General features: G+C 51.1%; 1 protein-coding gene across 1 annotated transcript in view; it reads left to right on the top strand.

Moving 5' to 3' along the window:
- Window positions 1-23,745, top strand: part of NUP205 (nucleoporin 205) — a 967,082-nt gene that overhangs the window by 192,857 nt on the left and 750,480 nt on the right. The window contains exon 9 of the mRNA XM_086952983.1: window positions 14,968-15,084. Coding sequence (XP_086809109.1) covers window positions 14,968-15,084 — 117 coding nt within the window. The remainder of the gene's footprint in view (window positions 1-14,967; window positions 15,085-23,745) is intronic.

Below are 23,745 nucleotides of genomic sequence, written 5' to 3'. Positions count from 1 at the left end.
CTAACAAGGAGGCTAGACATGGAGGAAAACCTCTTGCCTACATTGTCTCTGCGCCTGCCCTCTCTGTCTGGCGGTATAGTCAGGGGTGCCGTCGGGTTTCTTTTTTTTTTTTTTTTTATTTTTATTTGGAAAACCTCGGACATTACAGCAAAGCGAGTACAGGCCAGGGGGGCCACTAAGCGACATAATTTCAGACATCAGTGTCATGCAGCAATAAAAGAAAAAACTTTAAGGTGTACCCCAGCCCGGCCAGTCACAGTAAATCAGGATCGACGTGTGAAATCGTTCACATTAGTTCAGGATATGGGAGGATTCCGTTTTGTAATAGAGTTGAAGGATCAAGCAGCAAGCATTAGTACGACATCGTGTAGCAGTCAATACACAGGACAAGATATTAGCCTTTAGTCGAACACAGCATTGGGAGAACAATAGGAAGATATGAAACCAAATACGAGCAGTCTGACTCACAGAGTCCCATTCACCAAAGCGAGCAATATCAACCAAAATCCGTAGCTAATAGGGACACAAGCGATGATCTCCCCAGGAAACCCAAACCCCCGCCTCCAACTATAAGAAATATGTAAGAGAGGAAAGTACATCAAGAAGAACAAGAAAAGAAGAAGAAGAGTAGGGCCATAGAGACCAAGAAACACAAAAAACACGTTCCGCCCCCACCCCCCACCCTGCATGCAGCGGAAGGCCACGGCCCCCCCCCCCCCCTCCCCCCTCCCCCCTCCCCCATAGGCAGGCTTGGTGCCCCAGAAAACCCACAAGAGGGAATTTAGAAGAAAGACTTAACCAAGAAAGGGGCCATAGAATGAAGAATATACTAACCCAAAAGATCCCTACCCCCCCAACCCCCCACCCTGCACGTCTAACTAGCAGGGGCGGAAGCCGCCAGGCCGGCTTCCGCCCCGCACACTCTACGGAGTCCGTTGTCATCTCCGTCCTGGACAACCTCAGGGAGGGTATGGATACCAACCAGCGCCAGGCCCTAGTGCTCCTCGACCTCTCTGCCGCCTTTGATACCGTGGATCACACCATTCTGCTGTCCCGTATCAAGGCGGCGGGGATCGGGGGTACCGCTCTGGTCTGGCTTTCCTCCTTCCTGAGGGACCGCACCCAGGCCGTCCGCCTGGGTGACTTTACAGCGGACGTCCGGAAAGTTCAATGCGGGGTCCCCCAAGGCTCCTCCCTTTCCCCCCTCTTATTCAATCTGTACGTTGCCCCGCTTATCTTTTCTCTTCAACAGATGGAGGTCGCCGTTTTTAATTACGCGGACGACCTCCAGCTGGTTTTCAATCTATCCTCTTCTCCCTCTTCTGTCTTAAACTTTCAATCTGTTATGCTCCACATCAGGGACTGGATGAACCACAATCACCTCAAACTCAACCCCGACAAGACCGAACTGGTGTTGACGGGTGGTTCATCTAGCCCCTGGTCTCCTCTCTTCTGGCCCCCCTCCCTTGGCCCTTCTCCTGTACACTCTTCCTCTGTTAAAACCCTGGGCATAAAACTCAATTCTCAACTCACCCTCCACTCCCAGGTTAGCTCTGTGGTGTCTTCTTCTTTCCTTTCACTGCGCACTATACGCAGGGTGTCCCGTTTCTTCACCTTTTCCGCTCTCAAACTTATCATCCTGGCCATGGTGGTATCCCGCCTGGACTACGGCAACGCCCTATATGCCGGCATCCCCGCATATAGCTTACGTCGCCTACAACTGATACAGAACAAGGCGGCCCGCCTGGCCTTCAAACTTCCAAAATTTCACCACTCTACCCCTCTTCTAAAAACGCTACATTGCTCCCTGTGCTAGCCAGGGTCCAATTTAAGCTCGCCTCTATCACCTTTTTAGCACGCCAGGACGTAGCACCTGCCTTTATCTCTTCTGAGATCATTCCCTACGTTCCCACCAGGGAACTCCGCTCGTCCTCCCAGTCCCTCCTCACTGTCCCACGCTACCGGAGAAAGAAGTGGGGAGGCTCAAAATTTGCCACTCTTGCCCCGATCCTCTCGAATTCCCTTCCCCTTGAACTCCGCTCCATCACCCTGTACCCCCAATTCCGAAAACATCTCAAGACCTTCTTGTTCAAGAAGTTCCTTGAGTAAAACGCCATCACCCCCCCCTGCTTTCTAGCCCTGGACCATGTTAGCATTAGCGCCAAGAAACCGCTGGTAGACGTGCGCTCTATAAATAATTTTAAACATAAACTTAAACTTATGGCCCACCCCCGACTAGCGTGCCCGTCGCCCCAGAAAGAATCCCAAAGAAAGGGAAAAAATGGGGGGAGAGTCATGAAAATCAAACCCCCGCCCCCCCCCCACCCACCCCCCCACACTCGCACAAACTAGCTCAGGCTCGATCACAATTAAGCCAACATGTCAACAGGCAATGGCGGCGTCGCTGTACAAAGCATTAAACATGTTCATCACAATAGCCGTCCGGGCATCCGTCCTTGTTACACGAAAGGAGGGGTCACCCCTGACCCATTTTGACCCTTCCATCTATACGTGGCCACTGAAAGTTAGTAATGCAGTACAACTTCAAAAGATCAGGGTGGCCAGGCAAGCAAGGCAGAGTCAGCCGCACGGGTGATCCCGCCATCAAAGGGCTGAGAAACCAGTCTTTCAAGACATGTAGGAGCAACAACAAAGTACCGGGCCATCCTCCCAAGTCGCGACACAGTAAAGGCAAATCAGGTTGGGTGAGCAAAGGAGCCGTTCCATGAAAGCAATCTGCCTGCAGTACAGTTTCAGGTCCCAATGTCGCACTCACGCAGTCGGGCGACACGGAGCCGCCTCCACCGCTGGCCAGGGTCCCCCACAGGACCACCTGTGAATGCATAGTCATTTCTCCCGTCTCCTGCGTAAAGCTGCCTGTGGCACCACTCCCCGTCGGATCATCAGGGCTCTCATCTGTCGGTGGAGCAATAATGGCGTCCAGCTGTGTACCAAGTTCCTCGGCTCCTCCTACCCAAGCCACACGGAGGGAGTCCAAAGCCCCCAGGAGGTCCCGAACCGTGGGTTCCATCCTGCGAGGCCAGACCAAGCGCACTCACCCCGCAAAGTAACACCTTCACCAAACAGCGCCAGAAGCTTACACGGTGCCACCTAGCCAAAGAGCTCATAGGAGATCCATCAAACAGGGGCCGGCAAAGCACACAGTCGTGAGATGCAATCCGCCATGTCCACCCTGGCCGTAGACAAGGCTCTCAACCCTCGAACGTCCTATGGGAAACGCAGACAGTAGTCGCGCTGCATGGCACGGGGTCGTAATGCCCAGGATAGACAATGCAGGATCACCGACATCTGTGTCACTGAGATCCGGGACACATAGATCACAGGTCTTGCCCAAGCACACAAGTTCTATAACATTGAGCCCGCTCCAAAATGGCGTCCCCCGCCCGACCAGTCACTCTAAACAAGCAGCCCCAAGAACAAAGGGACGATCTTACAAGCTGGCGTAGCGGACTTCCCAATGTGTGCGTCCGTTTCTGCGGCTGCGCTCGATCACCACGTTCATCCGAGCAGCTCCAATGCCACCTTCCGCAGTTCCGATCCCCGGGCGTCTTGGCCTGCACAGCCGCGGTCTCAGGTACCAACAGCAGCCGGCGTCAACATCCGGCCCCTCGGCCAGCTGCCCGACACCGTCACGACTCAGGGGGCAGGGATCAAAGAAGGGGGATGCCGGTCACGTCGAACTCCAAGGTTGCCGCCAGCTACTCCCCGGGTCTTCCGACGCCGCAGAAGATCAGCGCTGAGCTGGTGCAAGCGGGGGAAGGCAGGATAATTTCAGGATTCATGCCGCGGCGAGCGGAGCTCACAGCCTAAGCGGCCATCTCGCTTCGCGCTCGGCCACGCCTCACGCCGTCGGGTTTCTTGATTTTCTTTGGGTCGCCGGAGAAATAACCGAGCCCGGTCTAGGTTGACCAATAAGACAGGCTAGACTGTCCTCCGGTGTGAGAAGTTGGCCTGGTATATGGTGTTCACTATTCTAGTGATCACCTTGCACCAGTCCAAACAACCCTTATGGTGATGGTTGTAAGGTCAACCTTATAGACCAGCTATCCTAGAGGTAACGTGGACAGAACAGTCTTAGGCTAAAAGACTCTTGAGGGCGTGTAAAGCCAGCTGTTTTACCATATGTAACCCCTTGAATATCAAATGAAAGGACACCACACAGGATATATATAAAATATATATGTAATACACTCCTCTGAACTCTTTATGAGATCAGAGGCAAAAGCACATAACCAGTTACTCTCAGAAATACTTTCAATTGCACAATTTACAGTTAGGCCCTAGGGGTGCGTAAAACCATATACTAAGTAAGTGGTGTAAGAACCACGACTTGGGAAAGGAGAAGGCCTAGGATCTAGGGAATGGCTGGGGCTACACTATCTGACCCTTAGGTTAGGAGTAGGAGGCCCACAGGCGGGGTGTGCAGTGTCAGGACTCTCACGCGAGAGTCAATAGAAAGTTAATAGGAACGTATAAGGTAAGTAAATGAAGATTTGGGACACTTCTGGTCTAGCTAGAAGGAAACAACTAAAAACCTACACACTTGGATAGTCAATACCCTTGGGAGCACCAACGTACTCTTGTTACCTCACCCACAGAAAGCGGGTGCATAGGTGTGAAGATGTGTCGGGTTTCGCCCGTGAAGTCTATGGAGCCTGTGAAGAAAGATGCTGCAGGCGACGAGGAGGAAGATGCCTGGGTGGATCCAAGGGTGGATCCGAGTTGAAGAAGACCTGAAAGCAGAGGGGCCAGAGTCTAGGTCACTATCCAGTGACCGGGTGGAACCAGGAAGTAACCAGACGTCGTCGAGGAGCAATCAGGTGCTGTCGTGAAGCTTGTTGTTGCAGCCACGCGGACCAGGAGGTGTCGAGGACGACCAGGTGCTGGAGAGGAGCTGTCCCACGAAGGTTCTCGCAAATGGAGGGGTTGACTTCAAGATCGGAGCCAACAAGCCTAAGCAAAGGCAACCCACACAGGATACACAAAGAGCTTCTGGTGCAGACCAGGAGGGTCTGAGGTACTTCACCTTTTCAGGGAAGCAAGTGCCAGTCTGGAGCAACCAGACCAGCGATGGATTTTCAAGAGGATCGTCGCCACAGGCCTACTAGCCAACGGGCCAGCAACCGGACAATACGTCGAGCAGAACACCAGCAGAAGGGCCCCACGCAAATCTCGTGGAGTGTGGAGGGCTGGTCTTCGGTGCAGGTGGAGCTCGGTGTCTGGGTGTCTCAGTCCCCAGTGCACAGCTTCGAGGATGCCTCAGGAGCTGCGCTGTTAGCAAGTTGCAGGCTTTTCAAGATGTCCGGTCCCACGTGTTCCAACGCCTTCCACGGTGCCCAGCTGTGCTGGAGTCGTTTAGTGGGGTCAGAGAGGTCTGGGAGTCCGGATCTTGTCGGGCTCTGTACTCTGGTTCCGGCGGGAATGGGGACAAAGCAAGCAGTCGAGTTGCTGCATGGTGCCTGGTTGCCCAGGGTGGTCACTCCTTGGCCACAAGGGAGATTCTTCAGTCTTCAGCTCAGGTGAACGTCGAAGGGTCCAGAGTTTCGTCTTCAGTTCGATTCCAGGATTAATCTAAAGTCTCCTGGGTCAGCTCCTACCTTTATACAACTAAAGGGGGCTGGTTTGCTCACTAGGTCCCTCCTATGGGTGGGACCAGGAAGGGGGGTGGTTACACCCCCTTTCCTTTGTCCAGTTTCGTGCCAGAGCTGGGGCTGGAGTGCCCCAGCACCCGGTTTGAACTGGAGTATGCATGAAGCACCTAGTGTGCCTCAGACAGTTTCTTAATCTATTCAGCCCTCCCTGTCCCAATACACATCCTCCTGTCTGGGGTGGTGCTCGCACCTCCCAAGCAGGAAACCTATTGTCCAAACCTCCGTGACTGGAAGGACTCCCAGCAGCAGGAGGTCAGACTTGTGTCTGTGGCAGCAGCATCCATTTTGTGATGCTGGGGCTCTGGTTAACTTTAACCGGGATAGTCAGAACTAACATGTCTTCCCCTCTAGAAGGGTGGAAAGCTACCCCCGTCGCCAGAATTGGCGAGGGGGTAGTATTCCAACGCGTATGACACCTTACAGGACATGTTTAGATAAAGCCAAACCAAAGTTAGCATTTAACCACGAGGTTCATAATGCATTTAAGAGTATATGGTATGGCAATATCATAGAACATCAATAAGGACATGGTTCCGAAAGCTGCTGACCGGCTCAGCTCATGCTAGAGCACCATCTCGCACATAACCAAGCACTTTGCCTCCAGGATTGTTCAGGCCTGCCATAGGAGTGACTACTAGGTTACTATGTGTCTGTATGTAAGTAGGTATAGGAATACTACACCTAAGCAAGGGGTGGTTACACGACCTTGCCCCAGCTGAGTGATCAGCCAGTTTTGTCTATTTGAGTGGCCAGCCAGGGGTGGCATAATACATGCTGCAGCCCCTGGTAGGCCTTGGATGCACCTATGCCCTGGGTACCTATAGTACACTTCTACAGGGGCTGACAAGGTGAACCAATTCCCAATTGTGGATGTACCTAGAGTATATGGTAAATTTAGAGAGAGTGCATCTGGGCTGTGGGTCTGATTAGCAGGCCCACAGCCACATCTAAGTCGAAAACCAGTAAAGCAAAAGCAAAAAGTGGGGGTGACCATAGGAAGCAGACCCTAATCTCCTACATCCGGTGCCTTAACTTTTTTCTCAGACGCGGTAGAACCGGAGCTACAGTAGCTGGAGACTGCATCACCTTCTTGCCTTCATTCCAAATATGCTCTACTATATAGATTCTTGAAAGGTTCTTTAAAATCATAGTGGAAACAGTCTGATTGTACCACAGGAACAGAAAGGCCAAATCTTTTAGATGCTCTTTCCATAAGATTATGGAAACCCCCTATGTCCGCTGGAGGCGAATGCACAAGGTCTGGGGACGGTGAAGCCGAATCTGAGATAACATAATAGTCCTATTCTGCGTCAGGATTTTGGATATGTTCCACATTCTGGTCCTCATCAGATGAATCATAATCATCATCTGGCACTGAAACTACATCATGCCCTTCTGTCACAGGCTGTTCTCCCTGACGGATCCATCCGGTCGCTCCACCCGCTCCTTGGCTCACTGGTATAGTATGGTCATTGCTTGCATAATTATCTGCGCCAGATCTCTGTGCCATTGCTTGTATTAATAACTGTGCCAGATTGTGCCCCCGATCTCATCCTGCATTGTTTTGTTTTCGCCGTGGTGCCATTTTGTTGTGCCTTGTAGCCCGATCTCCTCCCCACTCGCCACCCCGCTCCCGCCTCCCAGCTGCTCCTCCCTCGCTCCGCCCCCGCCACTCTCCACCTATGGTAGAGTGGCAAACGCGCAGCGGGCGCGCCCTATTCGCGCCAAAGGTAAGCCCGTCTATGCCCGTCAGCGCCTGGACCGCGCCCAGCGCCATCCCACCCGTCGAACATACGCCGCCGCCACCCTCCCTGCACTAAACAACGGCCAACTCCCCGACTGCCACCGAGCCGCCCCAGGACGCACCCATGGACCCTTCACCTGCCAATCCTGCAAGTTCTACTGCACCAGTACCTACACCGCAACAACAAACGCCAAACAGAGCTCCAACAACAACCACCTGAAGTGCATCCTGCTCAACACCCGCTCGGCCCACAGACACGCCATTGAACTATGGAACCTACTCGACACCACAACTCCGGATGTCGCCTTTCTCATGGAAACCTGGAAGAACGCCTCATCAGCACCCGACATCGCCACAGCCATTCCGGACGGCTACAAGATCACCCGAAGGGACCGTATCAACCAAACAGGAGGTGGCATAGCGATCGTCCACAACAACACCATCCGCATCTCGACCAGCTCCGACGACACCCTCACAGCCGCCGAACACCTTCACTTCCAGATACACACCGATCCCAAGACCACTCTCAGAGGCACCCTCATTTACAGACCCCCAGGACCTTTCACACAATTCAGCGAAAACATCATTGACTTTGTTAGCCCACACGCCCTCCCCTCCGAGGACTATGTTCTCTTAGGGGACCTTAACTTCCACCTGGAGAATAACAACGACATTAACACACCCACCCTGCTGCACAACCTCGCCAATCTCGGACTCAAACAACTGGTGAACACCCCCACCCACTACGCCGGACACACGCTCGACGCTATCTTCTCCTCCAGCAAGAACATCTCCTTCAATCACACCACGGAACTCCACTGGACGGACCACAGCTGCGTCCACTTCAGCTTCAGTAAGACCACGACCCACCACCACCCGCAACGGGTTCCCCGCAGAGCAGAAACTGGAACAAAATTACCACCGACCACCTAACCACATCACTGAACCAAAACCCTCCCGCCAGATCAACGGACCCAAATCAAGCAGCCATCAATCTCGCACAGTGGATCACCCACTGCCCTGACGAACTAGCACCTTTGAAAAACCATCCCAACAAGCCAAGAAGCAAAAAAGCCTCCTGGTTCAACGACTACCTCAAAAACTCCAAAAAGAACTGCGGCACCCTCGAGAAAACCTGGCGAAGAAACCCAACCACAGACATGACTGCCCTCAAGAACGCCACCCGCAAACACCACCAGCTGATCCGCACCACCAAGAAATCAGCATTCAAGGATCGATTAGACAACAACGCCCACAACAGCAAGGAACTCTTCAACATTGTCAAAGAGCTCACCAATCCCAATGCCGGCAACAACGACATCTCCCCTTCTCAAGACCTCTGCGACTCTCTAGCCCCATTCTTCCACAACAAAATCGCAGATATACATAACAGCTTTGGCGACCAATCCACTCCTCCGACCACTGAACAGAAGCCCCCCACCACCACCCTTCGCGCCTGGACCCCGATCAGCACCGAGGACGCCATCCGCATGATGAACTCCATCCACTCCGGATCGCCAACTGACCCTTGCCCCCATCACATCTTCAACAAGGCCGACTCCGTCATCGCACCCCAACTCCGGGGTATCATCAACTGCTCCTTCAACACCGCTACCTTCCCGGAAAGCTGGAAGCATGCCGAACTCAGCGCCCTCCTGAAGAAACCTACAGCAGACCCAACCAAAATCAAGAACTATCGCCCCATCTCGCTCCTCCCATTCCCCGCCAAAGTCATAGAGAAGACCGTCAACAGTCAATTTGCCGCCTTCCTTGAATCTAACGGCTCCCTCGACCCCTCACAGTCCGGCTTCCGAGCCAACCACAGCACCGAAACCGCAGCCACAGACGACATCCGAACACTGCTCGACAACGGAGAAACAGCGGCCCTCATCTTCCTGGACCTCTCCGCAGCGTTCGACACGGTCTGCCACTGCACCCTAGTATAACGCCTCAAAAACGTCGGGATACAAGATAAGGCATTGGATTGGATCATCTCGTTCCTCGCCGGAAGAACCCAGAGAGTCCGCCTCCCCCTTTCAGATCAGAGGCCACCGAAGTCATCTGCGGCGTACCACAAGGATCATCGCTCAGCCCCACCCTCTTCGACGTCTACATGAGCCCCCTCGCAGCCATCGCACGCAAACACAACCTTAACATCATCTCCTACGCTGACGACACCCAGCTGATCCTCTCCCTCACCAAAGACCCAACCACCGCCAAAACCAACCTACACGAAAGGATGAAAGACATAGCAGAGTGGATGAAGAACAGCCGCTTAAAACTGAACTCAGACAAGACGGAAGTCCTCATCCTAGGATCATCCCCCTCTGCTTGGGATGACTCATGGTGGCCCCCGGCCCTAGGCAGCGCACCCAAACCAACTGACCATGCCCGCAACTTGGGATTCATCCTAGACTCCTCCCTCTCGATGACCAAACAAGTCAACGCCATCTCATCATCATGCTTTAACATCCTACGCATGCTACGAAAAATCTTCAGATGGATCCCCACTGAAACAAGGAAGACGGTCACCCAAGCTCTTGTCACCAGCCGACTGGACTACGGAAACATCCTCTACGCCGGAACCTCAGCCAAATTACAGAAAAGACTTCAACGCATTCAGAACGCCTCCGCGCGACTCATGCTGGACATACCTCGTCACAACCACATATCCGAACACCTGAGAGACTTGCACTGGCTCCCCGTCAGCAAGAGAATCACGTTCCGTCTCCTCACCCAAGCACACAAGGCCCTCCAAGACCTAGGACTCAGATACCTCAACAATCGCCTGACTTTTTACACCCCCACCCGCCAACTACGATCGTCCAACCAAGCCCTCGCGGCGGTTCCACGCATCCGAAGAGCCACCATGGGAGGAAGATACTTCTCCTACCTGGCGGCCAAGTCCTGGAACTCCCTCCCCACCCACCTCCGTCTTACCCAGGACCACCTTTCCTTCAGAAAGCAACTCAAGACCTGGCTATTCGATCAGTAACAAACCCCCCTCCCTTAAGCGCCTTGAGACCCTCTGGGTGAGTAGCGTGCTATACAAATCTCTGATTGGATTGCCTTTCTTTCTCTTTTGTACATACTGCTATGGTATTTTCTATTTACCGAGGCTCCCAGGCTTATGACAGGGAATGATTCAAAGCATGGGAATCTATGAAAGTTCCAATACTGGGGCAATTATAGTTCAAGGGCACATTCCTTTTTCAATATAGCTCTTTGGTGAGCATACCTCTGCCTCCCTTTGTTAGAGGTATGAACAGTTCCCATGACTGGATTGATTGTCTTGCATACCTTAGTGTATAGCATGTTTTCAGTCACTGTAACTGCATGAAAGTGTGTATGTAGGGGACAGTGTGTACAAGTTTACCAGATGATTGATTTTCTGCAGGCTTTACTTTGTCACCGATGGCCAGCATATCCTGGCTGCCGATGTGTATAGGACACCAACCCCGAAACCAGTCTTAACTATTGGGTCAGGGAGGGTAACATGCTCTTGCTTTGTTTAGTCTATATTTCCTCGCTCTTAATGGAACCCCAGTTTGCTTTGTCGTCCCTTGCCCTTTTACCCTTTTTACTGGCTATGGACTGACCATTTAGACCGTCTTCTGTTCTTTGACTGGTACAAATATACAGCCTCACCATGTCCAGCCCTGACTACTCAGTCACTGCTCTGTAAACCTGTGAAACCAAGACCTAAAAAATATTATGTACATCTCCCTGCCACCGTTAAACTAGTATCTTGTACACCATCTGGTTATCAGGGATACTTTTTCATCCTTCCAGAATGAAGCCCAGGGACACAACCTGCTCTTGAATGCCGTTTTCCTTTCTTTATCGGGGATAGGCGTGGTTCTTAGGAAACCCATGTTGATGTGCCATTGGGAGGAAGAGCTGAAATGCCTTTCGAGCCGATAAGGTACGCTCTGCTGCAAGATATACTCCTTCCAACTGACCTACGGAGCACCCAGGATCCTCAGTTCGTTAATATACACATAGGGTAATTAGTATCCATCACCCATGTAGAGTATACCACTAGTGCAACAAACAGATGGATAGTTGTTGAAAACAGGAATAACCAAAGTGCAAAAAGGGAACAACTATCTACTTCCCTTAGAATCCTGCGAAGTGACAAATTGTAAGTGAGATACTAATTACCCTATGTGTATATAACGATGTGCAGTAAAGTAATTAAGTTAAATTTCTCAGTTTTACCCCATATGAAGTCCGTGGCTTATAACTGGATGGACGAAAAACGTATTGGCAGGGTCTGCGGCTTGAACTTACTCTGTTAAGAAGATGGATATCATGGAAAGACACCTTGCAAACTTGGAATAAAAACAAGTAGAATACATTCAGGATTGAAATTTGGACTTTATTTTGTTGCTTTGATTTGTGTGCTGTTTGCTCGGGTAGCCAACTCTTTAAAATGTCAAACATTCACCCCAGTGCTGAGATCTGGGTTAAATCCATCTTTTTTTGCTCCTCATGCCATTCCAGTTTAAACTCATCCACATGCAAATCAGTCTTGACCCCGCGCACAATGTGAACAGTCCAGCCCGAACTGCCAGGCCAGGTCCTCCCTGGAAGCAAAACAAGCATCCTGGGACTGTTTTTGGGGTATCAACAGCCAGGCTAGCTTGACTCCAGTGGCATGGAGAGCACCGGGCCCACGTCTGGGCATATCTGTCCCACTCGGGATGACACATGCACAATTAAAATTGATGGACAGAATGCTGAACAATGTCAAATGTTCACCCCATTTCAGAGATCAGGGCCTAAATCCATTGTTTATTTGCTCCCCATGCCATTCCAGTTTAAACCCAGCCATAGGCCAATCAGTCTCGACCTGGCTTGGCAGTTCGGGCTGGACTGTTCCCATGAGTAGGCGGGTCAAGACTGATTTGCATATGGCTGGGTCGAAACTGGGGTGTGTAGTGGGCAAAAAAAAATAAATTAAACCCAGTTGTGTTGACTTGGGGTGAATATTTGCATTTTACAGCATTCCGTCTAGCATCAGTTTTTTTATTTACTTAAGTATGTAGAAAAAACAGCCTTGCTCTAGTGTATGCATTTTAGCAATCTACAGTGTAAAACAAAGCAGTATTCCTGATACTTGGCACATCTCCCCCTATCTGGGATGGCGAATTTTGTCCCAGACTTATCCTGTCCCTGCTACCATAGCACGTAATTTAGGGGAGAAGTTTGACAAGAGAACTTTTGGCCTTAATGTGGGTGGCGTGTTGGGTGCTTGTTTCAGATTTATGATAAACACTAAAATGTTTGTACCTGCTAGCAATTCAATTCCAGAAGACAAATGCATGCCCTTATCACTTCTCAGTTTGACTACGCCAACTCTCTTTACTGGGATCTACCAACTTATCACCATGTTGGTGGTGGTCCTGAGAATTAAGAAAAAAAAATGGGGTGGCACCTCTTTCTCCTCTCTTGCCGCCACTGCATAGAATTCCCTCCCTGCTCACCTACGGGCTATGACGGACGAACCTTCTTTCAAATGCAACCTCAAAACTAGGTTGTTTGAATTGGCATATCAGCAAACAATTATTATTTTTTTGGGTTGCATGTGGTCAATATGTCTTGGCACCGGGACATACTCTGAGTAGCTGTGCGCTCTACAAAAAGATTTGATAGATTAATATTTGTCAAACACCACTGTCTTCACCTGCAGTGCTGCTTGAATTCTAGCCCCTCAGCTTTCTTAGGATTCAGAATAGCTAACAATACTTCTGCATTCAGTTTCTCTCTAGTTCTTCTTGCCAGCAGTCTATACGCTCTGTGTGTGCTACACAATCTCCTCCTATATAATAAGGTTTTCTCTAGCAATGGCTCTGGCAAACTCTTCTTTACTGCCCTTGAGAGCCTCAACACTGTGCTACCCCTTTCACTTTTTTTTCTAATATCTCCTAATCACTCTGCCAAGTACACTAGTCACTCAATAGCAGATTTCTTCAACTTCACCATCTCTGTTAAGGCGATCCCCATCGATCGCACTATAGTCTCACGTTTTGAACCATCACTGAATTCTTTGCTGACACCTGGTATTACTTGGACTAGAAGGACTGCTCATACTCGCTAAGTTCCCCTTCATAGCCTGGTTGGCAGCCTCCATTTTAGTCAGTTTCTCCCTGGGTTTTACTATTTTTCAAATGGAAACTCAGCAGCCTCGACTTAAGCCCACTAAAGTGTAAGGTGTTGAACCCAGAGACCATTCAAAACAAGTAGGTTCATTCTGTCTGTCTGAAACCTCTGTCCCATTGACCAAGACTTGGTTAGACTCGTAGTGAACCCGAGGAGTCCAGAAGCCTTAAACCTCCTTCTGCCCCCACGCACATGCAAGTCCAACTCATGACTGCAGCCTGTCCTCATCTGTCCACCTTTGCTGCCAGAGTGACGGGGAATAAGCAAGAGAACAACATATCAGGGCCACTGCTGGACGAAGGAGTTCTACTGTCTTGGAACACCTACACCAGAAGTATGATAACCTGTGTGTAAAGAGTTGTCAGATTTGAGCATTATGGTGGTGGAAGCAGCAGTAAAGGTCAAGGTTGGGAGGTCTAAAGTTGACACTCTCTCTAAAATTAGTTCGAATGTATGGAGGGAATTTTCAGACTTGTTCCAGAGGCTACAATCTGCCATTGGAGTAGAGTCAAAGGCTAAAGGTGAGGAAAACCTCGACGATATAATCAGTTTCTGAATTTTGCACATGTTATGTGAGGCTTATGAGGAAAACATAAGTCCAGCCCTTTCACGACTTGAAACTGACTGCCGGGAGCAGTGTTTGGTAAACTTGCTGACATTGCTCTTTGGAGTACTTTAAAGGAGCCATTTTTTTTAAATGATCAATGGCTGCTCCCATTAAAGGACAAAAAGCAGGTGACTGTAGGGGGAGTGGGTACAAACCAATACAAAAACATAAATACTCGTTCTGTTTCCTGTATAGGACCAGCCTAATTTTCAGTGTAAGCTGAAGTGAGGTGGTGCATGATAAATCCTGATCCAACCATTTCTGCTGTGCTAATGATTGCATTGGTATAATGGATATTTGTGCATCTAGAGGCATTTTAGGCCCTGTCAAGCATTTTGGTTGTATTCTGTATGTAATGTAATTACTTTGTTGGATTTTAGAAATATTAAGAAAAGTTTAAGAACAATGGTTAACTAAACTTATTATAGGGTGCTATCCTTTAGTAGCCTCTGACATCATTCCACTGGTTGTGTGCTAGGTCAGTCTGTTAAGTATTCCTGAAGCCTCATTGACAGTGATATTCCGTCCTGACAAATGTGAATGGGTGTAATATGCCAAGTCTGGACATCTTTATCAAATAGTGACAGTCTCCTCCATATCCCTTTGTCACTAGTCCTCTTGTTAAAATTATACTGATTGTAACCACCTTATTTCCCCCCTCTTTAAATGTTTTTATAAATGTGCAGTGTTATCAGTTTATATTATTTAATCTGTTCGAACTATATGAATATTGAGACCAATATAAACTAATGTATTGCCTCTGTTTTCCATCGCGTTAGGTGAAGCAGCTGAGAAACCGAGCGGAGGAGGATGCTCGCATGATTCACATGAGCATACAGATGGGGAATGAGTCACCGCCATCCCTGCAGAGGGACCTGGAGCACCTCATGCTTTTGGTAAAAGGGATGGACGGGTGGATGAGGGCTGTCTGCATTGACTGGTTTAACAACTTCTCATACTAAGATACTTGTTCCCTTTACATTATGGTCGATTTTGCTAGACGTCCCCCACCTCTTTTCTGCTTGTATTGATGGATCTTGGTCCGTTGAAAGTCAATTTCCCCAGGAGTTCAACCCGGTGACTTTTGATGTTGACCATATTTAAAAGGAGTCGATTAATTTTGAAAGGAGACTTTTTACTACTATTTGCTAACTTGGAGGATTCTGTGATCCCAGGGTTCTAGATGCTCAGCAATCCAAAAAAAAAGAAATATGTATGTGTGTGTGTTTGTGTGCGTAGATGTATGTATGTAGTCCAGCGTGACCTGCTTGCAGGACACTCCCGCGCCGCACGGCCACCAGCCGCACGGCCACCAGCTGTGCCGGAGCCCTCTCCCCTTGCTGCTGCTCCCAGCCTCGCTCTCCTCGCAGGTCCGCCCTCCTCGGCGGCCTGCCCTGCTGCATAGCTCCGCTCGCACTCTGTGAGCGCTCTGACCCCCGCCCCGCTGGGCCGGCTCCGCCGTCCACGGTAGGACTCGGCTGCCCGTTTCACTGTATTTTACTGCTGATGTGTCCCTCCCCGCCCCGCTCCCCTCTTCCCGCCGCCGTTCACGCGGCCTCGCCCTCTTCCTTTCTGTGCCCTCCCCGCTCCCGCCTCCCAGCTGCCCTCCCGCGCTCCGCCCCCCCCCACTCTCCACATATGGCAGAGTGGCACACGCGCAGGGTGCACGCGCAGCGGGCGCGTCCTAAGCGCGCCAAAGGTGCGCCTAAGGTAAGCCCGTCTGCGCCCGTCCGCGCCTGGACCGCGCCCAGTGCCAGGACCCCTGGGCCCCGCAGACACCAACCCACCCGCCGGACCTACGACGCCGCCACCCTCAACGCACTCAACACCGGCCGAATCCCGGGATGCTACGAGCCACCCTGAGACGAACCCACGGACCCTTCAGCTGCCACGCCTGCAAGTTCACCTGCATCCGGACCTGCCCCGCACCAGCACCCGCCAAGCCGAACACCAGCAGCAACCACCTGAAGTGCATCCTCCTCAACACCCGCTCTGTCCACAGACACGCCATCGAACTCTGGAACCTCCTCGACACCACAGCTCCTGACGTCGCCTTCCTCACGGAAACCTGGATGAACGACTCCTCAGCGCCCGACATCGCCATCGCCATCCCAGAGGGCTACAAAATCACCCGAAGAGACCGCGACAACCAGACTGGAGGAGGCATCGCCATCATCTACAGGGACACCATCCACATCAAGACCAACACCGACGACACCCTGACATCCGCCGAACACCTGCTCTTCCAGATCCACACGGACCCCAAAACCACCCTCAGAGGCACCCTGATCTACCGACCCCCGGGACCACGCACACAATTCAGCGAGGACATCGCCGACTTCATCAGCCCGCATGCCCTCCCCTCCGTTGACTACATCCTCCTGGGGGACATCAACTTCCACCTGGAGAACAACAACGACCGCAACACCATCACCCTGCTCGACAACCTCGCCAACCTCGGTCTCAAGCAGCTGGTGTCCACCCCCACCCACCTCGCCGGACACACACTCGACGCCGTCTTCTCATCCAGCAAAGACATCGCCTTCAGCCACGCCACCGGACTCCACTGGACGGACCACAGCTGCGTCCACTTCACCTTCAAAAGAACGACGATCCACCAGCAACAGGTTGCTCGAAGAAGCTGGAACAAGATCACAGCCGACCAGCTCGCCGCATCCCTGAGCCAGCACCCTCCAGCCAGCTCAGCGAACCCCAGCCAGGCCGCCGACAACCTCACGAAGTGGATCAGCAACTGCGCGGACGAACTCGCCCCACTGAGGACCCCGCCCAGCAGACCCGGCAGCAAGAAGGCCCCTTGGTTCACCGACAAACTCAAGAGCTCCAAGAAGAACTGCCGAGCCCTCGAGAAAGCCTGGAGAAAGGAACCAACACCGGACAACATGACCACCCTCAAGCTTGCCACCCGGAAGCACCACCAACTGATCTGCGCCACCAAGAAAACTGCATTCAAGGACCGGCTGGACAACAACGCACACAACTGCAAGGAACTCTTCAACATCGTGAAAGAGCTCTCCAACCCCAACCCCGGAATCAACGACATCACCCCATCGCAAGACCTCTGCAACTCCCTCGCCTCCTACTTCCACAACAAGATCACGGACATACACAACAGCTTCAGCACTCAACCGACGCACGCCACGACCGAACCACCGCCCCCCACCACCACCCTCCGCGCCTGGACTCCGATCAGCACCGAAGACACCGTCCGCATGATGAACTCCATCCACTCCGGATCTCCAACCGACCCCTGCCCTCACCACGTCTTCAACAAGGCCGACGATGTCATCGCACCCCACCTGCGGGACATCATCAACACCTCCTTCGACACCGCCACCTTCCCGGAGAGCTGGAAGCACGCCGAACTCAGCGCCCTACTCAAGAAACCCACAGCGGACCCCACCGAACTCAAGAATTACCGCCCCATCTCGCTCCTCCCGTTTCCAGCGAAAGTCATCGAGAAGACCGTCAACAAACAGCTGGCCGCCTTCCTCGAGACGAATGGATCCCTCGACCGCTCACAGTCTGGCTTCCGAGCCAACCACAGTACCGAGACCGCCCTCATCGCTGCCACCGATGACATCCGAGCCCTGATGGACAACGGGGAAACAGCGGCCCTCATCCTCCTAGACCTCTCCGCGGCATTAAACACTGTCTGCCACTGCACCCTAGTGCAGCGCCTCAGCAACGTCGGAATCCAGGAGAAGGCACTGGAATGGATCATCTCCTTCCTCGACGGAAGAACACAGAGAGTCCGACTACCACCATACAAGTCGGAGGCCACCGAAGTCATCTGCGGCGTCCCTCAAGGATCCTCGCTGAGCCCCACCCTCTTCAACGTCTACATGAGCCCCCTCGCGGCCATCGCACGCCAACACAACCTCAACATCATCTCCTACGCTGACGACACCCAGCAGATCCTCTCCCTGACCAACGACCCCGCCGCCGCCAGAGCCGACCTTCACGAAGGGATGAAAAACGTAGCCGAGTGGATGACGACCAGCCGCCTGAAACTGAACTCCGATAAGACGAAAGTCCTCATCCTGGGCTCCTCGCCCTCCGCCTGGGACGACTTCTGGTGGCCCCCCGCCCTGGGCACCGCACCCAAACCGGCAGACCACGCACGCAACCTGGGCTTCATCCTGGACTCCTCACTCTCTATGACCAGACAAGTCAACTCCGTCTCCTCGTCGTGCTTCAACATCCTGCGCATGCTACGGAAGATCTTCCGGTGGATCCCCACCGAAACAAGAAAGACGGTCACCCAGGCCCTCGTCACCAGCCGACTGGACTACGGCAACGCCCTCTACGCCGGAACCACCGCCAAGCTCCAGAAGAGACTCCAGCGGATCCAGAACACCTCAGCCAGACTCATCCTCGACATCCCACGGAACAGCCACATCTCCGCACACCTGAGAGACCTGCACTGGCTCCCCGTCAACAAAAGAATCACCTTCCGTCTCCTCACCCACGCACACAAAGCCCTACACGATCAAGGCCCGAGCTACCTCAACAACCGCATCAACTTCTACGCTCCCAAGCGCCATCTCCGATCAGCCAGTCACGCCCTCGCCGCCGTCCCCCCGCATCCGAAGAACGACAACAGGAGGAAGGTCCTTCTCCTACCTGGCCGCCAAGACCTGGAACTCCCTCCCTCCCTCCCGACCTGCGCCTGACCCAAGACCACCTCTCCTTCAGGAAGAAGCTCAAGACCTGGCTGTTCGAGCAGTAGCAGCACCCCCCCCCAAGCGCCTTGAGACCCTCCGGGTAAGTAGTGCGCTCTACAAATGTCTTGATTGATTGATTATGTATATATATTATATAAATATATATATCTGTGTATACGATTTCCTGCATATTCCTCACACCTTGAATTCCTTTTCAGTGGCCAACTGGACACGGAATTGAGAAATAGCTCTCCAGTGGCAGTAGGTGGGGCCCACTGCACTGACTTAGCTTCTGTGTTCACGTTGCATATTGGAAGAAAGTACCCCATTTTGTCATGGTCACCCCCACATTTGGCCACTGGTACTGATTTTTTTTCCGACTGATGTGCACTGGGTACCTGCTACCCAGGCCCAAGTGGCAGTGCTCTTTCCCTAAAACAAGGTAAAATGTGTTGATTCTAAAACAATTGACACACACTTTGGCACCACTTTAGGTCCCTAGTATGTGGTACTCCTGGTACCTAGGGCATGGGTACCAAAGAAGGTCCCTAAGGGCTGCAGCATGTATTATGTAACCCCAAGGGACCCCTATACAAATTACATGCAACCTGCCATTGCAGACTGCATTGTCCAGTTGCAAACCATGAGTGAAAACACGACATGGCACACTACTGTGTGCCATCCCAAAGCCCCTGCATCTAATATATGTAAGTCACCCCTACAACAGGCCTTGTAGCCCTAAGGCAGGGTGCATCATATTCAGTGGTTAATTTGTAATGTAAAAAAAAAAAAAAGTACAGGGGCTCTCGTCAACAAGCAGCTTGCACTAGCCCATTTCTCCGGTGAGCACCGCCTAAAACAGAACCAACTGCTAATCAGGAAAGTGGGGAGAGAATGTGGCGTAATGGCCAGAGCTGCAAACTTCGGAGCTGTGGAAACCGGGTTTGAGTCTCTGGTTGGCCCAACATCCTTTGATTCTGGGCAAATCACTTAATCTCCCCTTAAATTAATGTGTCCTTAACTTGTGCTCATGAAAAGCGCTGGTGTTGATTAAATGCCTGTGCTGACCACCGGAAGCCAATGGCTTAAATTAACCCCTTAAGCGCTGCCGTCGGCCGACGGCAACGCTACCTCCCCAGTGCTACCGTCGGCCATTGGCTCACGGCATTCCACCCGCGATCGTAAACGCGCGCACTGCGGCGGAATTACCGCCGAAGTTAACAGGTTAAGCACTGATCATATTACATATGCCCTTGTGCTGTCTAGTTTCATTGATAAATGGTACAAGTGAACAGGGAAGCCATCTTAAGTACATGTACTGGACACTTGTTAGTACGAGCTCTCCAGCTACATGATGGCTTCACTGAAACTTATGGTGTTTAGTATCAAACAAAGAAAAACCAAAGGAAATGATGGACGGAGCGTTGACAATACAAGCAATCACCCCCAGTCAATTGATCTGGGTTTAATCCATCACCGTTCTTTAACCCACTCTGCCACCCCAGTTCAGACTTGGCCATATGCAAATCAGTCTGACTCTGTGCCTCATGGGAACAGTCCAGCCCGAACTGCCAAGCCATGCCTTCCCTGGACTGGAAACAAGCTACCGAGGCCCGGTTTCTGGCATTCCAGCCGCCTTCAGCCCGGCTTGCTTGAATCCAGTGGCAAAGTGAGAAAGGGACTCACGTCTGAGCATACCCTGCCAACTTATGGCGAACAAAGAAAAACCAAAGGAAATGATGGACGGAGCGTTGACAATACAAGCAATCTCCCCCAGTCAACGGATCTGGGTTTAATCCATCACCGTTCTTTAGTCCACTCTGCCACCCCAGTTCAGACATGGCCATTTGCAAATCAGTCTGACCCTCTGCCTCATGGGAACAGTCCAGCCCGAACTGCCAAGCCATGCCTTCTCTATCAAACACCTTATCTTAATACATCTGTACTGACATGCACCCAGAGGGCACCTTAAAGGTGCCCCCTGAAAAACTACCATCCTCTAGTGTGCTGACTAAATGGTATCGACCAGCCTGCCACCACAGATTAGTTTCTGACCCCCTGGAGTTGAGAGCCCACGCCCTCTGAGGCCAGAAACCATGCCGGCTCCAGAGGAAGGTGTTCACACCTACTTCAGCCGGATGGCTGGTGAATCTGCATATCATGGGCCAGGGACTTCAAAGCTCCTGCCGATTTGATATGCAGCCCTGGCTTCCCCAAGACCTGGGAGACACCACCCCCTGCCATGAGGCCCAGTTGGCACCAGGACAGGCGGGAGATTAGCTATGTAGGTAGGCGTGTTGCACTACCAGGCTAGTCGCACCACTAAGGTGGGTTATCTGATCTGCTCCACAAAGGAAGGGTTCCACCAATTTGTTTTTGGTGGAGTAATCAACTCTGGGACATGGTTATGCCCACTCCCCCACAGGAAGAAGATATTTAGGGGTTGTAATGACCACAAGGGTAAGTAGCCCATTGGCACTACCCTTCGCTCTCCTTAACGCCACTAAGTTGAGTATTTAGGTGGCCCGACACCTCAAACTCAGATCTGTCTGCCTGAAAGAAGGAGAAAGAAACGTGGGAACTGTGGACAGGCACCTAATGTGGTACAAAACCGTGCCCGGCTGCTGCTTTCCTGACAATCACTGACCAACTCGTCCAGAAGCGGAACAGCCTCCCCAAACACTTGGAGGTCTGCCCAGCACTACATCGGCCCAGCAGCTTCTCTCTTGGAGTGGTGACCGCCTCTGCTCGGTACAGCGTTCTGTCGACCCCTGGACCCACCAAGGGAGCAGCACTCCACAAAGAGATATTTGTTGCTCCAGGAGGTCAGATCCGTTTCCCTGCCAAGTTTGGAGGCGCCAGGACCCCCAGATGCCTCCTAGCAGCAACACCTGAGGTACCAGAGTCAGTTGCACGCACCAAGGCTGTTTTCGTTCAGCCAGAATATCACAGCCGCCAAATCTCATTTGCACATCAAGGGACTTCAAGGGAGGTCAGATCCACCCGACAAACACCTCTGCACCCGAGCTCTCAGCCTGGGCTCAAGTGAACCTATGGTGTCTGTGTGGTCTTGCGACCTTCTAAAGCCAAGCCCCCACTTAGGTTCTGCCGGACTGGTCCCCCAGCCCCCACTTGAAGCCTTTTTCTTACAGGTACTTTACCCATAGACCCTCAATAACTAACTTTATGAAGCCGAAGGCCATTCTGTTAAGATCTATGTTCAAAGGTCAACAATTGGTGGAGAAAAATGTACATGTATCCCCTCCCCGCACAGGTTTTTGCCATGCAGTAGTCGTGTAGGCAGGGTTTGAAAGCTTTGAAGGAGAGACAAAAACAATTCCTAGTTTTTGTAACAGAAACTTTCAATTCTTTTAACCTTTTCCGTGCTCATCGCTGCACCTGGTAGTCATGAGTCATGGTGGACGTAGGCGCACAACGGCTGGGGGCTGTCAGATCCATGCCCAAGATTGGAATGTCCCAGCACAGTGGCGGAATTCGTGCCACAGCGAAGCAGTTGAGGACACAGAGGCAAGGATTGGGATGTCTTTCGTCAGTTTATTTTTAACAGCAGCCATAACTTCATTAAAAAAAATCTCAAACTATCTTTCCCATTAACACTAGGGAAGGGAAAAACAACCATATGTCCAACCAAGGTCAGGGCAGATTGTGCAAGGTATTCATTTCTCTCTTTCCCTCTTTTTGGTAACTTTCAGGTTATTCCAGTGTGCATGATTCGTTGCTTGTAAACAAAGGACACTGTTACTTAAGAAATTACCTATCAAACCTCAATTTATTATGAAGCATACTGCAGTACCATAGAACAAGATTGATCGGATTATCAACCACAAAGCAATGTTACCTTCATAAACACATATATTTTCTATCTACCATGTATGTAGTCCTGTATATTTGTAGCACGTTTAGTGTAATGGGGGAAAATATCAGGCGGAATAATCTTCACCTCCATGCCCTTAATTGAATTGAAACTTTCCGTTAGAAAAGTTAGGAAATGTTTTCTTGTATGTCAGGACCAGATCCAGTATTTAGCTAGTTTGAAGCTTACTCACCACCTTGGAAGCTATATCCACCACCGGCTTGAAGTAAAATCTTTCAAGGTTAGACTCAAAGGACCAGTCTGCTGTATTCATTCTGTCCTGAAGTCAAGCACATAGCTTTAAGACTTTAGAAGCCATTTCAGCCCCTGTAAAATGTGCAGCGAAAATCTGTGCATCCGTGCCTGCTTTTTGCATCACCCATCGAACCCATCTGCCGATAGAGGAGGAGACTACCTTAAAGGGCTTTTCGATGGCAATAATTAATTGCAGCTGTCCCAGAGGTCTCAATTCCTACGTCGTTTGCTCCTAATTATTTAGAGTTTTATATAGTTCCAACATGACCCTTGAATGTATCTGAGTGCTTTACAATTGTTCAGAGAGCAGAGATAAATGCAATCAATAATATCATAGGCGAGAAAAATACAGGACCATAGATGAGGGAGGGTACAACACAAGGTCAGGACCAATAGGTCAAAACAAGAATATAACAATTCTACACACCGTTTGTGATTGTCCTCAAATGAAGGGTCAGATATCACCTTAGTTACTTTGTCCATTTAGAAATATTGATTTAACCCTTTCTGTGCTAATTACATGTAATGTGTAGAGCCTTGACATCCCGTACCCTTCTACAGGAGATTATATAAAGTAGCATGGCCATCTTACCTTATCATTCCTTTCATGAAATAGATCTGTTGTTTTACCAAGGGAGGAATAGGTGAAGAATCCGATTAACATTGCAGAGGGAAGAGTATTGTGGTTCTGGAGGACAAGAAAGTCGGATGCTCCTCATTAACTTCCGCATTGTAGGATGATC

Source organism: Lissotriton vulgaris, chromosome 1_2, assembly GCF_964263255.1.
Source record: "Lissotriton vulgaris chromosome 1_2, aLisVul1.2, whole genome shotgun sequence".
Lineage (NCBI taxonomy): Eukaryota > Metazoa > Chordata > Amphibia > Caudata > Salamandridae > Lissotriton > Lissotriton vulgaris.
This window is presented reverse-complemented; position numbering and strand designations above follow the sequence as displayed.